General features: G+C 37.9%; 1 protein-coding gene across 1 annotated transcript; it reads right to left on the bottom strand.

Moving 5' to 3' along the window:
- Nucleotides 1-1,108: 1,108 nt before the first annotated feature.
- On the bottom strand, nucleotides 1,109-23,772 carry MED17 (mediator complex subunit 17). Its single transcript, XM_057747917.1, has 12 exons — nucleotides 23,359-23,772; nucleotides 20,476-20,642; nucleotides 19,525-19,744; nucleotides 17,192-17,328; nucleotides 17,013-17,097; nucleotides 16,525-16,677; nucleotides 14,875-15,005; nucleotides 11,750-11,934; nucleotides 8,039-8,176; nucleotides 4,750-4,867; nucleotides 3,182-3,341; nucleotides 1,109-1,680 (listed from the first exon to the last, which is right to left on the bottom strand). Exons 1-12 carry the CDS (start codon nucleotides 23,606-23,608, stop codon nucleotides 1,469-1,471), a joined length of 1,956 nt encoding a protein of 651 aa, XP_057603900.1. The 5' UTR covers nucleotides 23,609-23,772; the 3' UTR covers nucleotides 1,109-1,468.
- Nucleotides 23,773-25,579: the final 1,807 nt, after the last annotated feature.

Below are 25,579 nucleotides of genomic sequence, written 5' to 3' on the forward strand. Positions count from 1 at the left end.
AGGCTTAGTTGCTCTGCGGCATGTGGGATCTTCCTGGAGCAGGGATCGAACCCGAGTCCCCTGCATTGGCAGGCGGATTCTTACTGTGCCACCTAGGAAGTCCCACAAGCTCCATTTCTTTTAAAAGAAAAAAGAGAAATACAAAGGGCTTCTTATTTTTATTTTTTTAAAAAATATTTACTTGGCTGCTCCGGGTCTTAGTTGCGGCACTCGGGATCTTCGTTGCTGTGTGCGGGATCTTTTTAAGTCGCAGCATGTGGGCTCTAGTTCCCTGACCAGGGATCGAACCCAAGGTCCCCTGCATTGGGAGTGCAGAGGCTTAACCACTGGGCCACCAGGGAAGTCCCCAAAGGACTTTTTAAGGGTTACTTCATAGTCACAAATTATTAAAAGGCTATCTTTTAGAAACTGAAAGCCTTACTCATAAGGAAACTACAGATTATTTATAGATTATTTATAGTGGCACCGAAAGGCCCATAAGCCTAAATCTCTTATTAAGGGAAATTCCTCAGACACATTTTAGGACTGGGGCACTATTTCCAAGAAGTTCATGTTATTTGTTCTTTGCAAACTGTAGTCCATTAATCCATTAGTATTTTTCCTGGGAAAATGCAGAGCTAATGGAATAAGACAGGACAAACCTTTAATCAGAAGTGATCCAGGGCTGCTGGCTAAAGCTGGGGACTGCCAGGGGCAGGGCGAGGCAGGCACCAGCAGAAGGGGAGTGAGGTCATTCAAGTGGGAAAACCGACCAAGGAGGGACCTGAGGAAACTCCAAAGATACAATCTGCCTTCTCAGTCTTCAGCGGAACTCTCTAAGGAACTTCTCAAAGTACTAGACCCAGGCATGCATAACAAAGACAATCAGAGGAACCCAAGGGCCCCCTTTAATAGCTCTGGTAGGGAGGGGAGGACAGGCTCCTTTGGCTGGAAAGTACTTTGGTGCACTTCAGGAAAAGGATCTGCTTCTCTCAACTGGAGGGAATTCCTGTTCCAAAGCTGGGTCTGAAAAGAGTGTTTAAATATTCTTAAGCAATAAGAAATAGTGGAATGAGACAAGTTGATTAAGACACAATTCATAATTCATTTAGAATCCAGAGTGTCTGGAATTTTTAACCATATGCTTTATTTGATGTCAGCATCAAAGGAATACTTTAAAAAGCAAATTCAAATCCGTAAGTTTGTAACATTTCAAGTTAACTGCATTAAAAAAAGTATTTACATCTCTCCATGCTTGTATACCCTGTAACTGTACATGAACTTTTGTATCTCAAAGCACTTGTCCTTTAAAGTGAAAGGTTGCAAAATGCTAGATAAACAATTGCTAGTTCTTACTTTTTAAAAACAATACTCCCTTGGAAGATTCCTCTTCCTTGTGCTTATAGTTGATCTGCAAACATTTCTCAAAGTCAAAGTTTCTGGAAACTTCCCTGGAAGAAAAAAATCTGGAAACTGCTCTGGAAGAAAATCATAGCAGACAAGGGCTAAGGGCAGACATAAGCAGCTCCATTTTGTAAACAAAGTTTCGGCCTTCCATTTTATTCCACTGAACTTCTTTGAATGGTCCACGAAGATGATTCCATTTGCTGTCTTGTAAAACATCACTTTTTGGAAGGTCTTTACACTGATTACGGGGAAACTGAACCATAATCTTGCTGCCACTTTCAGGGCCATTACGAACTGTGGAGCAAAACCAAAATATCAATATACTCATTTTCCAAGCTAAAAACAACAAAGATCACATAACTTCATTTTTCCATGAGTATAAAAACCTTGTTTATCAACTTGAAAGTGCTTATTTAACAGTGCTTCTCAGGTTCAATATGCTAAAATAAAATTTACTAATTTATAGATACTAGACTGGTATATTCATGAATTACCATTTGTACTATAAAAATGTGGCAGAATGTTGGTTTAGGAAAGTCAAATGTCCTATATATTTTCAGAACATCATTATTTTTTCCTAAAATACTTGACAACCCAATTATTCAATGACTTTGTTAATACACACCTACTATGTGATAAACTCAAATGTTCAAAATCAGGACTGGAAAGGATGGAGCAAAGATTATTCCAAATACGAACTTCAGTTTTAATGAGGCTTTATAACTCAGGAAAGAAGAAAAGAGTATTTAGAAATTAGCAGTAAGGGCCTAGCAATGATCAAGCCTGCAGATTCACAAGCTGTGATCCTGTGGGGAAGAATTTCTAATTACTCTTTCAAATATGTAGGGCAGGTATTAGAAAAGACCACACTAAAATCATATACAATTTTCAAGTAGACAATATGTATACATGCCTACCAAAGTGCCCCAGTCATAGTAAGTGCCTCATAAAACACCTCTCTGTTCCATCCCTTGACCATCTTTAGGATCCGATATTATTCTTGCATATTTGCAGCAGTATATTTTTATTTATTATGATTTTGGCCATGTGGCTTGCAGGATCTTAGTTCCCTGACCACGGATTGAACCTGGGCCCATGGCGACGAAAGCACCAAATCCTAACCACTGGACTGCCAGGGATCACCCCTGTTTTGTTTTGTTTTGTTTTGTTTTGTTTTTGGCTTCATTGGGTCTTTGTTGCTGCGCTCAGACTTTCTATAGTTGCAGCAAGTGGGGGTTAGTCTTCATTGCGGTGCGTGGGCTTCTCGTAGTGGCTTCTCTTGCTGCGGAGCACGGGCTTCAGGTGCACAGGCTTCAGCAGTCACAGCATGTGGGCTCAGCAGTTATGGCTCTTGCGCTCTAGAGCACAGGCTCAGTAGTTGTGGTGCACAGGCTTAGATGCTCCATGGCATGTGGGATCTTCCTGGACCAGGGGTCAAATCCGTGTCTCCTGCATTGGCAGGCGGATTCTTAACCACTGCACCACCAGGGAAGTCCCCCAGCAGTATTTTTTAAAAAAGCATTTATCCATTAAAAGTTTTGAACTGCAGGAGAAACAATGTTGATGGCATTTTTCAGATAATCTCTTAGGAAAATGTGTTTGCAAGCAAAACCACTAGAAAGAGAAGTAATAACCTATTGCTCCAAATAACAGCTATGAGATAAATGCTCAGCATAATTACTACATGAACTCACCTACTGCAGAGGTCAATTACTCTGAAGTATAGTAACTATTAAAACTAAATATTAAGGCAAACTCCCAAAGGTCTCTTCACATTTAGAGAAGCAGAAAGTACCTGAAATAGCATAGTCCCCATTCGGGGAGGCCACTGTTATGGCGGAGGCATTGCCAATGCTCTCTATGGGCCCAAGTCCCACGTGATTACTGAAGCTCAGGACCTGCCAGCCCATAACCTTGGCTAGCTGCTGAACTGCATGCACCTGATGCTGTGACATCTGTGAATGAAAAAGGAAACTTCGTTGACAATCAGCACAGGTATTTACTTTGCAGGGACTTGACATTGTGACTGTAAAATAAACTTTTGTTGGGGTTTTCACTGCCTAGCACAGGAACCCTATCTTATGTTTGAGGAAGTCTCCTCTGTGTGACCACTGTGGAAAGGAAACAGGACCCCACCTTCCACTGCAGAAGCTAAAATAGCCTGATACTCGCTTTCCTGTCTACTGGCAGCTGGAACACAGGCATAAACCTGAACTTGGCCAACTGAAGCCTCCCACCTGGATGACTGATTATGAAGCAACATTAAAGTAGTAGCAGGACCAGTGTATTCAGTGTGTAGCTGAATATCTTCCATTCACCCCCTCAAGTCCACTCTCCACCGTACTCTGTCCTCAGAGCTGATCTATATGGTTACACTAACAGCTTTTATAACTAGATCCTTAGTAAACAGACACACCTGAAACTATCCTGAATGTGCCACCTATTTCCAATTAAGACCCCAACTGATACACGGGGCAATTCAGAGTGCTTTCGGCCACCAGTGATGAAGGCAGTAGTGTTGGGATGACAACAGGAGTGGCACTGCCCTGGCTGTGGTTGTATCTAGCTTCCATTGATCCTGATCCATTTGCAAGCCTTATTCTCTAGACTTCTCATCAGCTCTAAAAGCTATCCAATAGCCTTTCGATATGTTTCTGCGTATATGCGTAAGCTGACCAAAGCCATTTTACATGCAATCGACCAAGAGCTGCCAGACCTCATAGATGCATTTTATTCACCTGGCACCACATAAGCAAGTCAATATAAAAGATTATTGCTTCTAGGATGGAGAGTGTCAGTATTTTTAAAATTTTCTATGTGAAATAATGGATCATTACAACTCCATGAAGAAGGCAGGAAAACTACTGTTCTTACTCTACAGATGAGGAAAGAAAGGTCCAGAAATTTGTCCAGTGTCACAAAGGTTTGTGACAGCACTTTCCATACTGTCTCTTAAGTATGAGGAACTCTTTCTTAGGGCTGAAGAGTAAAGTATTCCACTTATCATTATAGAGAATGAACACTATAGCTTTGTATCTGGTCTCCCTTTCTCTGGTTTTCTTGGGTTAACATTTCACTTTCATATGGTCCTGGAGGCATTGTAAATCTTGGCTAACATGAGAAATAAAAAAAAGTCTGACAGTCTCAGAACTGGTCCTGCATCTTAAATACAAATTAAGAGTAGAAACAAATCTAGGATAGTTTATCAACACTTTCAATTAGCCTATAGGTTGTAAAATGTGCACTAGAAATTAGGTGGCAGAAAAAAATGGCTTTTTAAAAATAATTTTACTTCTTACCCACTTTGCTTTTTCAATGGTTATGAGTGGAAGGGGCTCAAGACCTGTAGTCTGCAACTGTTACCTGAGACAGAAGGAAATCCTGCAGCTCCTGCTCCTGATGAGACAGAGTAATTACTCTTCCATCTCTGTGTACAACTCGGATCTGCTCAATTCCAATATTCAACTGCAGCTGAATGGACCTTTATAGACACATATACTAAAAATCAGAAATGTTCAAAATTACCTTATACAATGCCAAAACCTTAACATCAAAGAAAAAGAATATAACAGTTTTGATAACCTATACCAACATCCATGGGGGAGAGTTTTCTTAGGTTCATTGAAAACCATCAGACTCTCACTAAACTACTATAGACCACTGAGCACCAGTCTACTCAGAAGGATACAGGAGAGGAAGGACAGCTTGCCAGACAGCCAAGAGCACTTGCTCCTCTTCTACAGGCCTTTCAGCTGTCAATACAGCAGCAATACATCTTTGTTGCAATGAAGTGAGGTCTGCATTGGGAACATGTGGGACCTGCCCTGACTTAGAAACCTGGTTCCTCACAGGAGCCACACACTCTTGTAGCAGCTCCACAGGCATGGTTTCCAGGGTGTCCACAAGAGACACTGCCCACTGTTAGAAGTCACGCCATTCTGGGAAATCCAAAGCTGTCCCCATCAGAGATTTATAATTTCTCCCAGTCCAGAACCAATTTACCAATTTGGGATCATTTTTGCCATAAGCAGTATTGCCTAGTAACAAACATGGCATCTTTCCTTATCAAGTTACTAGGGGACTAGAGCAAGAGTTAACCAAAAGTCAAATTCTCATAAGAAAGGAAAAAGGGTTTGTTAATTTCACCTTTTCCTGAAATAATCAGCAAACAAGTCAAAATATGTACGTTCTATTAACTTGGCTTAGGTCAGACAAAGAAATTCATAAAACAGCCAATGAATATATATGCAGATTGCAAAACTCTTCCAAACTAATTCAAAATTTTTAGCAGATGACATGTACAAGAAACACAAAACTTGCCAAATAATCTAGATGAACAAATGTGGGAAAAAATAGCATTATATCTTTCCACATTTGATAGTACCCCTTTTTTCCTAACTTTGTTTTACAGCAAGTATTTGAGAATAAAGTATTTTGGCAACCATCTATATAAAATTGTAATTCCAATGAATTAAAGTTTACATATTTATTTCCAAGAAAAAAACACAAAATTCAGAAGGCTTAAAGGAAAAGACTTACAAATCTAACAAAATTTTTAAATTCTCCTTTTCTAAACAAAGGTGTGAAGGAAGAGGAATTTGTATTGTTATTGGTGGGAGCATACTCATGGCAAACACTTTGAAAAGCAAATTGGTAACATTAATCAAAATTTTAAATGTCCTTATCTTTTGACACAGCAATTACACTTGGAGGAGTTAATCGTACAGATATGGTTACACATGTACAAATTATTTTGCCGGCATCCAACCAAAATGTTCAACAAGAGAAAGTCAGGGAGTTCTAAGAAAGAGAATTACTTTCAATTTTAAATAGCATAAGATGACCCCACCAGCTATAGAAGATGAGGAAAAGGGCATTCTACACTTCATTCTGCTTCCTCTACTGTCCTAATTCTGTCTAGGCTACATTATCACTAACCTTTCTGCATAGAAGATTAGAATGTTTACACTGGATTCTATAACCATAATCCCAAAGTCATTTAGTTTTAGTTCTAGATGTAAACAATTCAATCCTGATCAATTTTTTCTTTTCCTTTGTGCTCACTCTCTAACTTTATTATGGAAAATTTTGAAAAGTATAGTATAATGAAAGCACATGACCCTATAACTTAGCCTTAACAGTTAAAAACATACGCTAACACCTTGTTTCATATATTCAACACTTCCTCTCCCACCACACCCCTGAGCCACCCCAATTATTTCATTATTTCTTTAAGTAGAGAGGGAAGAAAACCATGATCCACTCCACCAATCTCTCCCGAGAAGATATCAGAAGACTGTTTGCACTGAATACTCTTTTCCCTTCTATATTCCATCTTTAAATCATGCTCATCTACTATTGTTCATTTTTTAAAAATAGTGAATTTAAACCTATTAAAACATAGCATTGTTACTATAAATTATTATATTCTATGTTCTATATTATTATATTCCTGAGGTGGTGATTTCGTTTCCAGATGTTTTGCTCACCAGAGACGGCTGTGGCTAGTTAGGTCTGCCTGAAATAAAGCAACTGAAGCTTGAAGAATAAAGCATACTCATAGACCCTATTAAATGTGCTCACTCTCTCAGACTGACCCGGAGGAGGGCACTCAGCTCCATCTTTCTAGTAGTTAATTTTCAAAGAGGCTAAAATGGAAGCCCAAAATGGCTTTCTTGGCCACCAGCTAATTATATTAACTTGTTCCTCCCCACGCCCCCCAGTTTTACTGAGATATAATTGACAATGTTATTGTATTCATTTAAGGTGTACAACATAATGGTTTGATATTTGTATATATGGCAAAATGATCACTACCATAAATTTCGTTAACATCCATCACCTCACAGTTACCCATTTTCTTTTTCTTGTGATTAGAAATTTTAAGATTACTTTTCTATCAACTTTCAAATATAAAATAGAGTATTATTATAGTTACCATGCTGTACATTACTTTCCCAGAACTAATTTATCTTATAACTGGAAGTCTGTACCTTTTGACCACCTTCACCAACTCCCCACCACTGGCAACCACCAATCTACTGTCCCTATATTAACGTGTGATTCATGAATGTAAATCAAGTAGACTGCTTCTCCAGGAATGCTGGAGACAAGTCATTAAGGGCATAATCATGAACTGGATTAGAGACGGGTTGTTCTTAGGCACACCATGGAAAGTACAGGCTCTCATATAAACAGCCCTGCTCACCTCAAATACTCCAGACTGGCCAGAGCCTCTAGGCAAAACTGAAGCAGACTGGAGTCTAGGAAGCGTGGCAGCTTTCCACTCAGTGCTGGGGTTCGTTCTTTACCGTAGCTCAAATATGCGACATTTACCTAACAGAGACTATTTCAGATATTCTTACCTCTCATTCTTTTTTTTTTTTTCTCTCTGTTTCAGCAGCACGGCATGTGGGATCTTAGTTCACGAACCAGGGATCAAACCTACACCCCCTGCAGCGGAAGCGTGGAATCTTTACCATTGAACCTCTAGGGAATTCCTTACCTCTCATTTTTAAAAACACTCTATGGCTGATATAATTTATTGGAATGTTATGCCATCCTAGCAAATACAAATGAAAATCTTGATATAATCACTCAGAAAACATCAATACATAAAAGGTAACATATTAAACAACTTTTTTATACTTACTTGCATATTTGTTCATAGCCTTGTGATGTGATTAAGACTTTCACGCTAGATTCATAAACATCATTAATATTTGACCAGTGAGCCTGTATCTGAGGATCCTCAATGCGACTTGCTAAGCTGTCAATGGTTGCAGCAGTTCTTTTAAAGAAAAAAAATTAAAATTTTTATAGTCACTATATAAAGTAATAAGATGATAAATCACATCAATTTTATGGATATTTGAAAACCAGATGACTACTTTTTGAAAGCACCACCATTTGAAAAGCAAAGATTTTAAAGAATGATCAAATGTAGCTCTGATGTGCTACACACATCGGGTTACGTCAGGTTCTCAGCTTCACATCACAATACATTCTCATGCCACATTTATTTCTTTTTAACTCCATTTGTTTTCTGCCACTCAGAAAATCTTATCAGAACACAAGTGAGAAGCATACTTCTAGGGTACTAACCTCAGCTCTATAAAGAATATAAATTATTCATAAATATCAGTATTTGATCCCTGGTAACAAGTGACTTGGGATGTAGTCACACCTGAGACCTATTACTGTCATGAAATTATAATCATTTTCAAGAGAAGCTAGAGAGACTTACTGCACAATTAAAACCTATACTCCAAGAAAGATACATATGGTAAATATAAACGAGAAATAATATTCTTCAAGGGAATATGACCCAGCAATCCCACTACTGGGCACATACCCAGAGAAAACCATAATTCAAAAAGACGCATGCACCCCAATGTTCATTACAGCACTATTTACAATAGCCAGGACATGGAAGCAACCTAAATATCCATCAACAGATGAATGGATAAAGAAGATGTGGTACATATATACAATGGAATATTACTCAGCAATAAAAAGGAATGAAATTGGGACATCTGTAGAGACATGGATGGATCTAGAGACTGTCATACAGAGTGGAGTAAGTCAGAAAGAGAAAAACAAATATCGTATATTAACGCATATATGTGGAATCTAGAAAATGGTACAAATCAACCAGTTTGCAAAGCAGAAATAGAGACACGGATGTAGAGAACAAACATATGGGCACCAAGGGGGGAAAGCGGGGGTGGTTGGGGTGGGATGAATTGGGAGACTGGGATTGCCATATATACATTACTAATAAGAAAAAAAAAATCAAATTGTACACTTTAAATATATGCTGTTTATTATATGTCAATTATATCTCAATAAAAGTCCTTAATAAACTTCATCAAGGGATAATTATGTACCAAACACTGTAATAAGTGCTTTCATGAATTATATCATTTAACCTTACTAACAACAATAGTAGACACTACTATTATCACCTCCATTTTTCAGAAGGAACAAAAGCAGTTTAGCAACATTCAGTAACTTGCCCAAGGTTTGTAGCTCTTTGGGGCACAAAACCTATAAGTCTAACTCCACAGCCAATAATCTTTCCTTTATATTTTATACACACTAATGAACAGCTACTGCCTAGAACCAAAGCATAAATTATGTAAGTTAACCAAACTACTGAGATCCTGTTTCTTATATCTGATTCTAGCACTTTTTTGGAAAGAGAAGGAAAAGCCAGAAGGAAATGAAGGAAATGAGAATAGCCACTGGGGACAAGGGGCTTTTACATCAACAGGCTTTGGCTTTGCTCTTTTATCCTGCTTCTGCTCTAGTACCCATCTCTTTCAATTCGTTTTTAACTTTTTCCTTTTCTGTGATTTGTTTCCCTGGCAGTGCTTCAAAACTTTTAAAGCAGATAAATATGTATATGAGAGGTTATTTTTAATAGACTTTTTTAAAGAGCTTTTATTGAAATATAATTGACATACAATGAACTGCATATATTTAAAGTGTACAATTTGATATTTTTTTCTAAGTAGTAATGTATATATGGCAATCCCAATCTCCCAATTCATCCCACATACTTGAGAGTTTTTATCTCAGCATTACATCTATCAACAAACTTGAAATAAAAAGTATCTAGTAATTGAGAATTGGTAAAAGAAATCATAGAATATTCACACAATGAGCTATTACACAGCTATTAAAATATATTTGAAGGTAGCTTATAAAATTTTATGATACCAAATTTATTAAAAAAAACACACACATACTATTGACTCATGAACGATGGGTTTGAACAGCACCTGTCCACTTGTAAGAGGATTTTTTTCACTAAATACATACTACAATACTGCACAATCCATGGTAGGTTGAATCCATGAATGCAAAACCTGGGAAAAAAGAGGAACTGCCTATATGGTGGCCGACCATAAGTTATACTTGGGTTTTTGACTGTGCAGAGAGGGTTGGCACCCCTAACCCCCATGTTGTTCAAGGGTCAAATGTATATCAAAATATATGAACGTATTAATTGCATGGAATTATACAGATGGGTTGATACATTTGGAACATTACTTCTATACCAAAGGGGAGAAAAGGGAACATTTTTAAAGTTCTGCTGCTTCCAAGATTACAACTACTATTAAGAAATTTATAATGGTTCTAAAGATAACTTTTTCCATGCCCCTCATTTATTTCGGGAAATATTTAACTTTCTGGTTAATCAGAAATTTGCAAGATTAACAATATACTCAAATTAACAGCTTTTATACTTGAAATGTACAGATGGGAAGTAACAACAGTAACCTAGTATATAATATCCTTACTGTTCATAAGGAACTTCTGTATATGTTATATAATTTGATCCTAAGACCAGACTCCTATACCCACAAATGACAGAGGAAGAGATAAAGGGCCATAGATATTAAGTAACTTGCCCAAAGTTACTTAGCAAGTCATTGAGCCCTGGCTTAAACGCATCTCTTACTTTAAATTCCTTACTCCTTTCACTGAATCATGCTGTCGTCTCTAATGTGTCTTCCTAGTTCATTTTACTAAAAGTTTCCATTCTGAGACCAAAGACTAATATGCTAATAAAACCATGACTGTATTAACAGGAAAAAACTAAAAATCAAAAATAAAATATCATCCACGAAAACAGTGTGCCCATGCCTGTTGAGTGCCATCAAGGCACAATCATGGATGAAGTAAAAACAGACCTCTTCACTAAGCACCAACAATAAAATAGAAGCGCACCCTTTAGCATTTGGAAAAGGTACAATTATTTATGTTCAATCATGCCAAGTTCTTTCTTAAATGGTGTGTATGGAAGAAAGATTTGGAGTTACATAAACCTGGGCATAAGGCCTGATTTTGTAACCTTTTAGTTGTGTAAACTTGAGCAAGTTGTACAACTTCTCCAAACCCCAATCTTCTCATCACTAAAAATGGGTTAATATGGTCTGCCCCAGAGCTAAGGATTAAATAAGTCAACAAATGGGAAAGTGCCTTCCAAAGTCCTAAAATGTGTGACAACCAAAAAACATGGAAAGCTTCAAAAAAGGTTTAAATCAGTGCAGGAACAGTATCTCATGGACGTGTTACTGAAGAAAGCGTGGTGTTCCATGGCATGTTCCTAGTCAGTCAGTCGTCTTTCAACATTGTAGTGTTAGAAACAATATATTAAATCACATGTGCAGTGCATCTAAGTCTTCCCCAAACTTGACACGACCATCTGAGACCATAAACTCTTATACCACAGCCACCTCCCTCTCCTTGGAAAAAAAAATTCAAGTATGACAAAAATAATGTAACTAATAAAGGTAACTAATAAAGGAAAAAGGACTACAGTTTCAAAGAAAAATAGTAACTTGGTCCTTACCTACTCCTCAGAAATATATGCTTTGCTTGTTTAATTATTTTTTCCAGAAGCCCTTCACTTGACTGTATTGAATTAATTTCATTTTTATCAAAAGCTTGAGGACCCGAAAGTCTCATTCTCTTGTGGCCAAAAGGTGCACTTGCTGGATGAGGCATCATGATGGAACTCAAGGTCTGTTTATGAAACTGTAACAAGAACAGCCCCAATACCCACATATTAACTACACAATGTTTGATCAAAACATGGCTTGCATTTTGGAAACATGAAAGCAATGGATCTCAACCACATATAAAGGCAGTCTTGGTACACAGATACATATTAACATCTACTAGGCCACACTTAATGTGAGTTTGTAAAGATAAGCGTCCCTCTTAAGCTGCTGTTTTTACTTTTAAAGTTTTAAAGTAGGAAAACAAATATTCTTTAATAGGTCCCATTGACAGAAAACATGCAATCAGTAGATAGTTATTCCACCATACCCTAGGTTAGAGGTTCCCAAACCTGGTTACAACAGAACCATCTGTGGAACATAAAAAAATACTGATTCTTATATGCTGAGAACTATAAAACATTAATAAAGGAAATAAAAGAGGATTCGAAGAAATGGAAAGATATCCCATGATCCTGGATTGGAAGAATTAATACTGTTAAAATGGCAATACTACTCAAAGCAATCTACAGATTTAGTACAATCCCTATCAAACTACCCATGACATTTTTCACAGAACTAGAACAAATAATCCAAAAATTTACATGGAACCATAAAACACCCAGAATTGCTAGAGCAATCCTGAGGGAAAAAAAACAAAGCAGGAGGGATAACTCTCCCAGGCTTCAGACAATACTACAAAGCTACAGTAATCAAAACAGCATGATATTGGTATAAAAACAAGCATAGGGATCAATGGAACAGAATAAAGAGCCCAGAAATAAACCTACACACCTACAGTCAATTAATCTTCGACAAAGGAGGCAAGAATATAAAATGGGAAAAAGACATTCTCTTCAGCAAGTGGTGCTGGGAATATTGGACAGCTGCATGCAAATCCATGAAGTTAGAACACATCCTCACACCATGCACAAAAATAAACCCAAAATGGCTTAAAGACTTAAACATAAGACATGACATCATAAAACTCCTAGAAGAGAACATAGGCAAAACAGTCTCTGACATAAATCATACCAATGTTTTCTTAGGTCAGTCTCCCAAGGCAACAGAAATAAAACCAAAAATAAACAAATGGGACCTAATCAAACTTAAAGGTTTTGCACCACAAAGGAAACTATTAAAAAAACGGAAAGACAACCTACGGAAAAGGAGAAAATATTTGCAAATTATGTGACAGACAAAGGTTTATTAATCTCCAAAATATACAAAGCTCACACAACTCAACAACAAAAAAACCAAACAACCCAATCAAAAAGTGGGCAGAAGAACCTAACAGATATTTCTCCAAAGAAGACATACGGATGGCCAGTAGGCACATGAGAAGATGCTCAACATCACTAATTATTAGAGAAATGCAAATCAAAACTACAATGAGGTACCACCTCACACTGTTCAGAATGGCCGTCATTAAAAAGTGTACAAATAACAGGGAATTTCCTGGTGGTCCAGTGGTTAAGACTTCATACTCCCAATGCAGGGGGCCCGGGTTTGATTCCTGGTCAGGGAACTAGATTCTGCATGTTGCAACTAAGAGCCTGCATGCTGCAACTAAAAGATGACACATGCTGCAACTAAAGATTTCACATGCCACAACTAAAGATCCTGCATGCTGCAACTAAGAGACCACATGGCAACTAAGACCTGGCACAGCCAAATAAATAAATAAATAAACATTTTTTAAAGTCTACAAATAACAAATGCTGGAGAGGGTATGGAGAAAAGGGAACTCTCCTACACTGTTGGTGGGAATGTAAGTTGGTACAGCCACTATGGAAAACAGTATGGAGGTTCCTCAGAAAACTAAAAATAGAATTACCATATGATCCAGCAATCCCACTCCTGGGAATATACCCAGACAAAACTATAATTCAAAAAGATACATGCACCCCTATGTTCACAGCAGCACTATTCACAATACCCAAATCATGGAAACAACCTAAATGTCCACTGACAGATGAATGGATAAAGAAGATGTGGTACATATATACAATGGAATACTACTCAGCCATGAAAAAAGAACAAAATAATGCCATTTGCAGCAACATGGATGCAACTAGAGATGATCATACGAAGTGAAGTAAGTTAGAAAGAGAAAGACAAATACTATATGATATCATCCATATGTGGAATCTAAAATATGGCACAAATGAACCTACCTATAAAACAGAAACAGACTCACAGACATAGAGAACAGGATTTGGGTCATCAAGGTGGAGCAGGGGAGGGAGAAGGATGGACTAGGAGTCTGGGGTTGGTAGATGCGAACTATTACATTTAGAATGGATAAACAAGGTCCTAATGTATGACCCAGGGAACTATATTCAATATCCTGTGATAAACCATAATGGAAAAGAATATTAAAAAAAAGAATGTATATAGGTGTATAACTGAGTCACTGTGCTGTAGAGCAGAGACTGACACAACACTGTAAATCAACTATACTTCAATAAAAAATAACTAAAATTGTGATTTCTGCATCATCACAAATAACTGAACCAGATTTTGGGGTGAGGCAGGGAAGGCTGGAATATGTACTTCTATTAAAAGATTCTAAGGGGATTCTTTTGAAATTAGCCTAAACTGTGAAGCAGTACTCTGGAAACAGTTCTGGATGACCTGTAAGTAGAATACATGCCAAAATAACTCAAATAATCCTGTTCACAGACTCTGGCAAGATATTCTCCCTCATTACCCAATCAGAATCACCCTTTAACATGCATTGCTTACCTCTCTATAAAACCTGTAGAGTATTTCTGCCACTAGAAGCTGTGCTTGGGGATAGAGACTGTATTCTGATTATCTCTGTATTCCCTGAGCCCATAGCAAGGATCTTTCACCCCACAGATAGTGAATGTCATTGCTGTATGAATAATGAGGACTCAGCAGAGGGAAGTGTGTGCACATTCACTGCTGTGTACCCTTACTACAATGCAAGGAAAAACATTTACTTCATTACCTCTCTAATCAGTAGATGCAAATTATGCTCTAGGACATAAAGATGGTCCTCTGGACTTTGCTTCTCGGTAGCAGACTTTTGGGATTTCTTATCATTTGAGGAATGGCACAAAGAAATTGATAACTGCAAACCTATTTATAAAAATAAGTAGGACAGATATAAATAACGTATAATATGGAAAGGCATAAACTGTCTTCATAAAGTATAATCACAGCCCATTCTCAAAAGATTCATTCTGAACTTGTAGAGGCTTCATGATTAAGTTTTACACCAAAATGATTACTCATGAATATAATAAACTATTTTAACAATTCAAATCCTGTTGACCTACAATGTGGCTGATGACCTTGAGCTGTGGCTAAAGACAGGTGAACAGAAGCTATATGTTAATTTATTTCTTCTAGATTTCCAATTCAAAACAAAACATAGAGTTAATATCTGGTCTCACTGAGTAGAAGACAGATATTCTTCCCTATTCCCATGAGTATCAGGATGAAATTTTTCACTCCTAAAACCCATTCCCTTAACAAGATTCAAAAACATACTCAGAATTTATGTAAAAAACAAGTGCAGCTAATTACAAATTTATCTCTAAGGTGAGTCTAACTGCTTTTGAATAATATTTTAAACTCAATTTCCACAAGTTTAGGAATATTATGGATATTTAATTAAACATTTTCTAAATAAAAACACTAATTTGAAAAGATACATGCACCCGAGTGTTCATAGCAGCATTATTTACAATTGCCAAGATATGGAAACAACCTAAGTGTCCATCAGATGAATGGATAAAGAAGATGTGGTATGTGTGTGTGTACACATATGTACACACAAAAATACACACACACACACAATAGAACACTCCCCAGCCATAAAAAAAAAGTGAAATTTTGCCATCTGCATCAAGATGGATGAATTTGGAGGGTATTATTATAAGTGAAATAAGTCAGACAGAAAGACAAATACTGTATGATGTCACTTATATGTGGAATCTAAAAAATAAACTAGTGAATATAACAAAAAAGAAACAGACTCACAGATACAGAGAACAAACTAGTGGTTACCAGTGAGGAGACGAAAGGGAGGAGGGCAAAATAAAGGTAGGGGGATTAACAGTTACAAACCACCATATATAAAATAAACAAGCTACAAGAATATATTGTACAACACAGGGAATACACCTGATATTTTATAACTAAAAATGGAATATAAACTTTTAAAATTGTGAATCACTATGTTGTACACCTGAAACTTACACAATATTATACATCAACTATATCTCAATAAAAAAATAAAAAATAAGCATTTTGTAACTGGCATCTCATTTAGACAGTAAGACAAAGTCCCTGAAAAATCTTCCACAAATGGTGTTGGCATAGACACCTCAAAGCAACTGTTACTGAATAACAGCCTTTCAAGTGCAATTTTTTAACATATATCATTTAAAGTCCAAGAGTGAGACTACTGAGGACACAGAACAGAGTCAGTAGTGCAGACTGTGCTGCACGCTTCATTGGCTGTCATTATGGTCCACACACTACCTCTTTGCTCTTACTGTCCTTCAACACATCCAAAGAGCTACTCCCTTTGTCCTGTTCCCCAAACCACAAAGTCTTAATTATAAATCTCAAAAGGGTAGGCTGCACTTACTTGGAAAGGGCTGAGAGATAATCTGGTTCTTCACCACAATGTGAGGGATCTGTGATTTAATTTGAACAGCTTCCCGAGAGAGCTGTGCAAATATTTCTTTACATAGGAGAACATTTTGTGCTGCTTCTAATTTCGTCTGCCAGTGTGGGGAACCTGAAAGGCAGGGGACACATGTACGTATTAATTACCTAATTATATTACGCATTAACTAGCTTAAGCAATGATCTGGATACATACGACAAAAGTTCAGAAAACACTGTATTGCAGCATATTACTTTTTACACACAGAAAACTGGTAAATAAGTTCAACCTTTAAACAAAGGTTGCACACCTATTCACTAATGGTCAATTAACAAGTTGTAAATACTTATATTTCCAACTGTTTTTACTTCTTAGTGCCTATTTTTCCTACCTATATTTATCTTTAGCTTACTTATAAATGTAAGCTCAGATAAGACCAGAAATTAGAGTACAGAACATAACTATACCTGGTTTGGATTTAGGCAAAGGTCGTTTGAAGAGGTTAACTGTGCCAAGATCACCTATGTCTGGAGCCTGTTTCTGAATTGAAACCTATGTGACAATAATAATACAAAAAAAAAAAAGTTAGCAAATTAGCTTCTGGGCTATTAATGAGAAATTACTTGAAAAATACTTTGACAAATACCTTGATATATGCAGACCCCTCTAAATCACTAGGAATCTGGACATCCAGGGGACAGTAATCTTCAGGTATTTTCTTGTCCAGATCAATATCTGTATTTTTTATTACTTCAAATGTACCATGATGGGGAAACAGAGATCCTAAAGAGGTATTAAAAACAGGAAAATCAAAACCAGTTAACACAAGTTAAGTGTATAATAATATTTCACATACACATCAATGAAGCATAAATTAAGTTTCATGAAAAACGTGTTTAGCGGGAAGGGAGAGGCATGGTAAGGAAAAAGAAAAGAAAACAGAGAAAAGAGTTATTTACCTTAAAAAAAAAAAAGTTTTAGTCTAATGGTATCATAATAATATGAACTCCACAGGCCATCCCAACTGTTTTATTCAAACAGAGTTTTGACAAAATGAATATAATTCTAGGAAATACTTCCACAGATTTATTTTGGAGATTAAATACTTCTGGAGCTCCGTCTCTGTAATAAGCTTGCAACTAAAGGGTTCTGAATTCAATACGAGAAGGACAAAAGGATAGTGTATATACCACCCTTTTATCAACCAGTTCCTAGACTTTTATGTGATGTCTTTTTATGTAGTGTGTAAGTTTGGAACAGTTGTTCTGGGCTGCTGAACTACCTGAGGAGTGGGTAGATAAATGTAACTGCTGTTTGTTTGTTTTTTTTAATTTATTTATATTTATTTACTTATTTATTTACTTATTTTATTGGTTGTGTTGGGTCTTCGTTGCTGCACATGGGCTTTCTCTAGTTGTGGTGAGTGGGGGCTCCTCATTGTGGTGGCCTCTCTTATCATGAAGCACGGGCTCTAGGCACGTAGGCTTCAGTAGTTGCGGCACATAGGCTCAATAGTTGTGGCTCACAGGCTCTAGAGTGCAGGCTCAATAGTTGTGGCTCATGGGTCTAGTTGCTCTGTGGCATGTGATATCTTCCTGGGGCAGAGATCGAACCCATGTCCCCTGCATTGGCAGGCAGATTCTTAACCACTGTGCCACCTAGGAAGTCCCACTGTTGTTTTTTAACAAGGGAAGTTGTTCAAGATTTTCTTGTAATTAAAAACAGAATGTAATCAAATCCTTTTATAACACAGGTGACTATCCCATAGAGAGAAATTAGGTAAAGTTCTTACATATAATTATTTGCTGGGAAGAGCTTATAATCCAGAGCCCAAAAGCACTGCTTCTACAGACTATTTATTAAAATGTAAAAATGTCTTTGTCACCTTGAATTCATCTTTGTGATCCAACTGTACCTTCAGAATTCAAATTTCCCAATTAACATCACTGCTGAGGCATGTAGGTCCTCCAGTACTTGACTTAATTACCTCAGTTTACCTTCCTTTAATTTTAGGATAATGGCTTGCTGTGGCAAATGAATCCTTTTAAAATATCACTCTATTACTGTTATTCCAGTGATCACAGCCAGGGCTTCTTGCTTTTTTAATCCCTTGACATTCAAAGTTTTTACCCCACTGAGCTGTGACTCTCAAATTTTTACTGTATAGCTTCTCTGAATATGTGTTAGCAGCTTAAAGACATTACCATAATTACCTCGATAAACCTGCTATTATATATCATAGCTTAACAACAAAGACTTTATACCAAAAGATGTGAATTCAAGATATTAAACTTTGGTATACCTCAAGTATACTCCTTAAGTTAGTGTTGCAGCCTTGGCTGAATGGGAAAAAAGAAGGCGAAGTGTTTTCACCATTGTCTCTCTTCACCCAGGAGTTGAAAACAGCTTAGCAGACGTTAGGGAGGAAAATAGAATAAGAAAGAATGGAAATGTTTCTTTTCTCCTTTTATGCCCAGTTTTTGAAGGTTACTGGTAAGCCTATGATTGAGAAGTCTAATCCTACCTCCTTATTTCTGACTAAAATGTCAATTACGATTCAGGGTGGGTGAGCACATAAACCCCATCTCTGAACTTTCAGTTAAATGTATCTAAAATGTTTTCAAATTCAATATAAACGATTTATACACATATATGTGTGTGTACATATATATATATACACATACAAGGCTATAATAAGGATAATTTTAGCTTTTTCAGGCTTATGTGAACAGAAATTAAAACTTCAAAATGTAACATGTAACTAAGAAAACAATATTATTACAGATGAATATGTGGGAACTCCCTGGTGGTCTGGTGGTTAGGACTCAGCACTTTCACTGCCAAGAGCCCAGGTTCAATCCCTGGTGGGGGGACTAAGATCTCCCCAGCTGTGAGTGAGGCCCCTTACCCCCCAAAAGGTAACATTACAATCACCATTTATAGTCTTTGAAGAACTAAAGTTTAAACAATTATCTATACCTGCACTTCTGTAGCTCAGATCTCCAAGAATTTTATCTCCAACTTTTCTAAGTTTCCAGTGTTGCCTCAATCTCAAAAGCTCAGAGTTGAAGTCTCTCTGTAGCTTATTTTCTTGGTTTTCAGTGACTGATTTAGTCAGTCTCTCTGCCCCCTTAAGTAGGATTTGTGCTGCTCCAGCAAGTGACTTCTTTTTAGATATCAACTGCAACGTCTGAGGATTCTATCAAAAACAATCCGAAAGTGTAGCTCTGTATTATTTTTAAATGATTTTACAATGATACATTTTTCTCAATAATAAAATACCTACTCAAGGGAAAATTTAAAAGTTAAAGAAAAGCAAGCAAAAGGGGGAAAGCACATGTAATAATGTTTAAAAAAAAAACAACCTATTTCTTTGGTCAACTCAAATAAAGAGCTGTGTTGAACCAAATCACCACAGTGGATTATAAATCAGAACTTAGCGCTGCATCAACCCAGCCCAGCCTAGGTTAGGTTTCCCTCTCTATACTGCAATCCCTCTCCTTATGTATGCCACTTTCCACCCCACCCACAGGTATACCCTTTTGAGGCACTCAGTATACTTTAGATCAAAGTACATAAGTGGAAAACTGATGAGAAATCAAAATCTATGTATTATATATACATACAAAAATATCTACAATCACTACCAATTCATGTAGACATACTTCGGAAAAGCCAAGTTTACTAAAAGCTTTCTGGCTGCTGCATAAGAGTCAAAATTAAAGTTCCATAAAAATGTCACAATAAATTTTTTGATCATATTATAGAACCTAATTTTGAGTTTTTGGAAAGCTCAAGATAATCTTTAAATCTTCATCTGGACTTAATAATTTTGCATTTAAGGAAAAGGAAACAGTGGGCACACAGCCTAAAAGATGGCCCTGGGACTTAATAAAACAGCACCATTATTCAATCAAATTCCACAAATACCTGTTTTGGAGGAAGTGCATCCTGAGAGACTGGATCAAGGGTCATAAATTTTTTATCCCTAACAATACTGAGAACATCATAGAGGACACACATCTCTGTCAGGGCACTTCTCAAATTGTTCCTCACTGAATCCCAAGGCCAAAGGGAAGGCTGAAATTTCACCAATCCTAAAAACAGAAAGAGAAAAAGAAATGCACAGGTGTTAGTTATAGAAAGCTCATTTAGAGATTTAAAAGTACTAAAAGAAGAAACAATGACTTCTATTTCAAATTGTTCCCTCTTTTATCCCCTTCTCTCCAACCTTTTGTGAATCTTTGTTAACATTTAAGTTAGTATTCCTACAATGGCAAAACAATTATATCTAATTTCCTAAGTTAAATCTAACATTACAGCATGATAAGTAGGCTTTCAAAAAGCTTTTAAAATTTATGCAAGCCTTCTTAATAACCTTTTTTCTTCCAGCTTTTAAAACCTGACAAGTAAATTGCAGAGTTTCTAATACACAGAAAAGAACAAAAATAAAAATGACCTATAATGGCAGCATTCAGATAGTAAACACTATTAACATATCTTCCAACCTCTTAATCACTTTTAAAAATTAAATTTCATGAATACAAGCTCATTGTATAGAGTTCAAACAACAGAGTTATTGAGTAAAGAAGTGCAAGTTTTCCTTTATTCCCCACCCCTAATTCTCTTCTCTCCTCTCCTGACAGGCAATCACTATTAACAGTTGGGGCGTACCCATCCAAATGAGTTTCTAAGCATTTACACACATATACTTTCATTTTCTATTACTTGCCCCCCCCCCCCCCCCCCAATATGTCCTAGAGACACTTCCACATCAGCACATGTGGATCTACTCCATTCTTTTAACAGTATGATATTCTGGAGCATAGATATACAGTAAGTTTAACCATTTCTGTTTAATGGACATGTAGATTGGTTCCAACAATGTTAGCAGTGTAAACATCTTGAACACACATCTGTGTATACATCAACTTTTTCTGTAGGTTAAATTTTTAGCTATGGTATTAGTGGTTCAAAAGAGATAAACACTGGGAGTTCCCTGGTGGCCTAATGCTTAGGATTCCAGGCTTTCACTAAATTGGCGGTGGGTTCAATCCCTCGTGGGGGAACTGAGATCCCACAAGCGGCAAGGCGTGGCCAAAAACAAAGACAAGCAAACAAACAAAAGAGATACACAATCAAAGATTCTGATGCATACTGAACTGCCAAACAGTCTTCCAAAAAAGCTCTAAAAATTCACGTTCCCAACACAGGATATTAACTCTTTTAAATTTCTACTATTTTTATGCAGGAAAATAGTGTCTTAATGATGCTTTCATTTGCTTCTCTCTACTAGTTAGATCCGAAGCCTTTCCTCTGTGAGCTGACTGTTTATATCTTTGGCCTGTTTTTCCAATGAATTATCTTTTTCTTTCCAGTTTGAAGGGACTCTTTGAACATCAGGGATATCAACCACTTGTGTGTCACATGTGTTGCATATACTTTTCCCCGTCTGTCATTTATCTTTTTACTTTGTTTATAGCATCTTTTTCCATTATTATTTTTAAATTTCATGTGATTAATATACTTATCTTTTCCTTTATAACTTCTGCGTTTTCTATCTTGCTTGAGGTCTCTCCTAATCCCGAAGTTATATGATTGTAACTTCTTTGCAATATTTTATTTTATTCTCTTCATTTGCATTTCAATCCTTGTGGAAATATTTCTGTGTGAGATTTGAGGTAGTATTTACCTTTTATTCCCAAATGGATCCCTAATTGTCCTAACACCACCGGCTTGAAATGCCATTCCCATTTACGCAGGGTTTGTTCACATAACTGAATCAAGAACTGTTAATATTTTTTTATTCTATAACTGTGAATATTCTTTTTTATTTTCCCTATTACCCACTTATTATATAGCATCCAGAGTAATCTTTTGTAAACAAAATCACCTGTCTACTTAAAAAAACCTTCAAGGACTTCCTAGGTGGGGCAGTGGGTAAGAATCCGCCTGCCAATGCAGGGGACACGGGTTCGAGCCCTGCCCCAGGAAGATACCACATGCCGCGGAGTAACTAAGCCCGTGTGCCACAACTATTGAGCCTGCTCTCTAGAGCCTGTGAGTCACAATTATTGAGCTCACGTGCCACAACTACTGAAGCCCACGCGCCTAGAGCCCGTGCTCTGCAAGGAAAGGCCACTGCAATGAGAAGCCCGCGCACCACAATGAAGAGTAGCCCCCGCTCGACGCAACTAGAGAAAGCCCGTGTGCAGCAACGAAGACCGAACACATCCAACTAAATAAATAAATAAACAAAATAAATTAAAAAAAAAAAACCTTCAAAAGCTTTCAGGTGTCCTTCTAATAAAAGCCAAATGCTTATCCTCCCCTACTGGTTCTACACGATCTCGCCCGTGCCTGCCTCTTAGACCTTATCACATACTCCTGTCAATACAAATCTCCTTTCAGTAGCTCCTCCTGTCATCATCCACCTTGCCCAGGGAACAAACTAGTGCAAGGTCACATAGCTAATACGTGTCAGAGCCGAGATATGATGAACTACAGGGTTCCTAATCAGGGTGCGCCACATTACAGACACTCTATTAAAAACGTAAACACTTCACCAGTGACAGGGTCTCAGACGCCCCACTCAAGGAAACCTGAAGAACAATAAGGAGTATTGAGTCAAGCAGTGCCCTAAGTTGTCCAGGCGACGATCAGCACAATTAATGTTTCGCGCGCCTACGTTCAAAGTACTCCCACGCCTAGCATCTCACCTGGAGCAGAAGAGGCAGAGTGGCATTACCTGGGCGGCTTCCGGGAGCCCCCCAGCCCAGCCCAGAGGACTCGAGCAACAGACACAGGCCTTACCTTCCTCGTCGTCCTGGTCCGCGCTGGCCCCGGCGCCCGCCCAGTCCTGCGCGTCGCCGTCGGCCCCGGCCGCCTCCTCCTCCTCGGAGCCCGAACCCTGGCTGAAGTCGATCCGTTGGGCCAGACGCGCCAGATTCTGCGACATGGACAGCGGCTGCAGGTACGTCTCGGTGCCATCCAGGCCCACCTCCTGGACCTGCTTCTCGCAGGCCGACTCGATGCTGATCCGCACAGCGCGCACCCCAGACATGCTGGCGGCCTCGGCAGTATCCCCGCGCCAGCCGAAAGCCGAGGGAGGAAGTAGGGGCGCCTCTGGGGGAAGCCGGGAAGCCTCGGAGGAACCCGGGGAAACCCAACGCTGCTCTAGCGCCGGAAACAAAGGCGAGAGCTCCGAGGCTTTCCCAGAATGCACTGCAGGACCCCTCCCCCTACCAAGCTTGGAGTCTCGCGGAAGGAAACCCGCGGGCCCAAGGGCGCCGCACTTCCGGTGAATCCCACTGAGACTTCCGGAAAAGCTTCCTGGTCTGTAAGAGGCGTGGCCCGCAGTGAGGGGGAGGGATCCAGGTGCGGAGAGCGTTGGGAGGAGGGTCCGTGGTGTCTGCCTACGTTTTAAGTGTTCTTGCTGGAATGTGATGGAGGAATTGATACTTATATGAGATTGCATCTTCCTAGATATAACTGTTTATTTTGGTTTCTTTGAGTTTTCAACAGTTTTATAATTTTCTCTATAAACGTTATATATAATTTTTGTTAAATAAAAATGCTGCTGTGTACTTTTGGTAACATTGTAATTGTAATAATGTATTTACATTTGTTTTGTTTTGTTTTTGGCCAGGCTAAGCAGCTTGCCGGATCTTATTTCCCTAACTAGGAATCGAACCCAGGGCCTGGACAATGCTGAGAGCACTGAGTCCTAACCACTGGACCACCAGGGAATTCCTGCCAGATTTACATTTTTAACCTATTTTTTGTTGGTATGCAGAATTAAAACTCATTATTGTATATTTATTTTACACTTAGGAACTTTTTTTTTCCTTATTGAAGTATAGTTACAACGCTGTGTAAGTTTCAGGTGTACAGCAAAGTGATTCAGTTGTATATATTTTTTTTCTCAGATTATTTTCCATTATAGGTTATTACAAGGTATTGAATCCAGTTCCCTGTACTATACAGTAAATCCTTTTTGCTTATCTATCTTATGTATAGTAGTGTATATCTGTTAATCTCACACTCCTCTAATTTAGCCGTCTCTCTCTGCCCCCCTTTCCCCTTTGGTAATCATAAGTTTGTTTTCCATGTCTGTGAGTCTGTTCCTGTTTTGTATGTAGGTTCATTTGTATTACTTTTTAGATTCCGCATTTAAGTGATATCATATGTTTGTCTTTCTCTGACTTAGTATAATATTCTCTAGGTCTATCCATGGTGCTGCAAATGGCAGTATTTCCTTCTTTTTTATGATTGAGCAATATTCATATTTAGGAATCTCTTTGAACTCAGTCTGATAATTTAACTATAGATTCTCTTGGGTTTTCCAAGAAGTCAATCATGTTTTCTGCTGAAAAAATTATTTTTTCCTTCCTTTTCAGTTGTTATACCTATACCTATTCTGTCTTTCTTATCTTTTTTTCCTTGGTTGAAACTCCAATAATGACATCCTTGTTATATTCCTAAAGTGAATATGGTATTAACATAATTTTGCAAATATGTATCTATATATCTATATTTAGCTAGCTAGCATTTTAAAAATTGCTTCTCAGAATATGCAGTAGATGTTAGCTTCATGGAGTTCAGGGCTATTTTATTCACCATGGCCTCTTTGCCATTTCTTGAAGATACCAAGTCCTCTTCTGCCTCTGAGCCTTTAAATCTGCTGGGAAGGCTGTTTCTCCAAATAACTACATGGCTCACTCTTCTCATTTTTTTCAGGCCTTTGTTCAAATGTCTGTTTATCAGAGGCTTTCCCTGATCTCGCTCTATAAAGTGTGTCATATAGAGTCTGATTCCACTTTTGATGTTTGACTTCTGACAGCTGTTAAGCCCTACCCCACTCCTTCCTCCCCTTCTGCCCCACATTTTTGCAATAAGAAAGCCTGGCTGCTTCTTGCTTTGACACCTGTGGGAAATTCAAACTGCATGCAGAGCCATCACCCTGGCTCTACCCACTAACCACCATAAAACCCCCAAGCCAGCCTCCTCTCTCTGTTCTCTCAGGCCATCTTTT

Source organism: Hippopotamus amphibius, chromosome 9 (assembly GCF_030028045.1).
Source record: "Hippopotamus amphibius kiboko isolate mHipAmp2 chromosome 9, mHipAmp2.hap2, whole genome shotgun sequence".
In the NCBI taxonomy this organism is placed as follows: domain Eukaryota; kingdom Metazoa; phylum Chordata; class Mammalia; order Artiodactyla; family Hippopotamidae; genus Hippopotamus; species Hippopotamus amphibius.

Coding starts and splice junctions, on each gene's coding strand:
- MED17 (XM_057747917.1), bottom strand. CDS start 23,608: ATGTCTGGGGTGCGCGCTGTGCGGATCAGCATCGAGTCGGCCTGCGAG. Junction 20,643..23,358: donor GGACCAGGACGACGAGGAAG/GTAAGGCCTGTG, acceptor TTCTGTTTTTAG/GATTGGTGAAATTTCAGCCT. Junction 3,342..4,749: donor AGGATTTCCTTCTGTCTCAG/GTAACAGTTGCA, acceptor TTTCATTCACAG/ATGTCACAGCATCAGGTGCA.